Raw genomic sequence first — 1,078 nt, 5'->3', positions numbered from 1 at the left:
TTAAGCGCGGCGCTTTTTCGCCGCAAGAAGAAGATCTCATTGTTCATTTGCATTCCATTCTTGGCAACAGGTACTTACATTATTATTCTTCATTATCATTATTTTATTTTAATTAATTAATTTCATCTCATCCAGCTTAATAATTCAGTTCTTAATTACCTAGCTATGATATGATATACTATCTTCGTCCAATTTTGAGTGTCATATTTCTTCTACAAAATGTCTTTATATAAGATAATATATTTGTTTAATTTATTGCATCTAAACATTAACCTTCAAATTTCATAACACTACAAAAAAAATACTTCTATTGCCACGCTTTTAAAACGTGGTAAAAAGCTGAAAAAAAACATGAAAATAATTTTTTGCTATGCTTTTTAAACTACCGTCACATTTTTGAAAATGTCACATCAACTAGCTTAGCGATTGTTTTATCACCACGCTTTTTTTTGTAGTGGAATCATAATAACTTAGTGAGAATAATGTACATTCGTAAATAATAGTGGTTATTTAATAATAATAATAATAATAATAATAATAATAATAATAATAATAATAATAATAATAAATAATAAAATGTACTATTTCAATTTTTTAAAATGTCTCTCAACTATTGATACTTCCAGTCATAGAGGCTCAGTTGTTGCAATTATTGTAGTTAGTATTATAATAAGTTAATTATTATTACATTACACCATAGGGTATTTATGTACGAGCTTGACATGAAGCTTGTTGGGATCTATTATGACTACTACTTGTTGCGATTTATGCAACCAAAGTATTATAGTTATTTTAATGCAAATTATTTCTATGATTACTGGGGACTAGTTATTGTAGTTGTGTCATTAAGGGGAAAAATCAGCTACACATTCATTTTAAAACTATATTTACTGGAAGTTTTTAAATCTTTAGTTAAGGATTAATCCTCGCTGATGAACTAATTATTATATTTTTATTTAATTTAATTTATTATAGGGCATGCCTATGGCTATGCATATAGGGTTATTAGACAAAATGGCGTAAATTAGAAGCATGTCTCAGATTTCACCTTCTAGAAAACTCTAGCTTTTTACTGAAT

General features: G+C 26.7%; 1 protein-coding gene across 1 annotated transcript in view; it reads left to right on the top strand.

The window, feature by feature from the left end:
* Nucleotides 1-1,078, top strand: part of LOC107611520 (gelsolin-related protein of 125 kDa-like) — a gene marked incomplete at its 3' end in the record, with an annotated part of 14,411 nt that overhangs the window by 11,416 nt on the left and 1,917 nt on the right. Inside the window, exon 3 of the mRNA XM_021108336.1 lies at nt 6-70. Coding sequence (XP_020963995.1) covers nt 6-70 — 65 coding nt within the window. The remainder of the gene's footprint in view (nt 1-5; nt 71-1,078) is intronic.

This window comes from Arachis ipaensis, chromosome B08 (assembly GCF_000816755.2).
Source record: "Arachis ipaensis cultivar K30076 chromosome B08, Araip1.1, whole genome shotgun sequence".
NCBI classification, from domain to species: domain Eukaryota; kingdom Viridiplantae; phylum Streptophyta; class Magnoliopsida; order Fabales; family Fabaceae; genus Arachis; species Arachis ipaensis.
The sequence above is the reverse complement of the archived record's forward strand: the minus strand, read 5'-3'. Positions and strand labels throughout refer to the sequence as shown.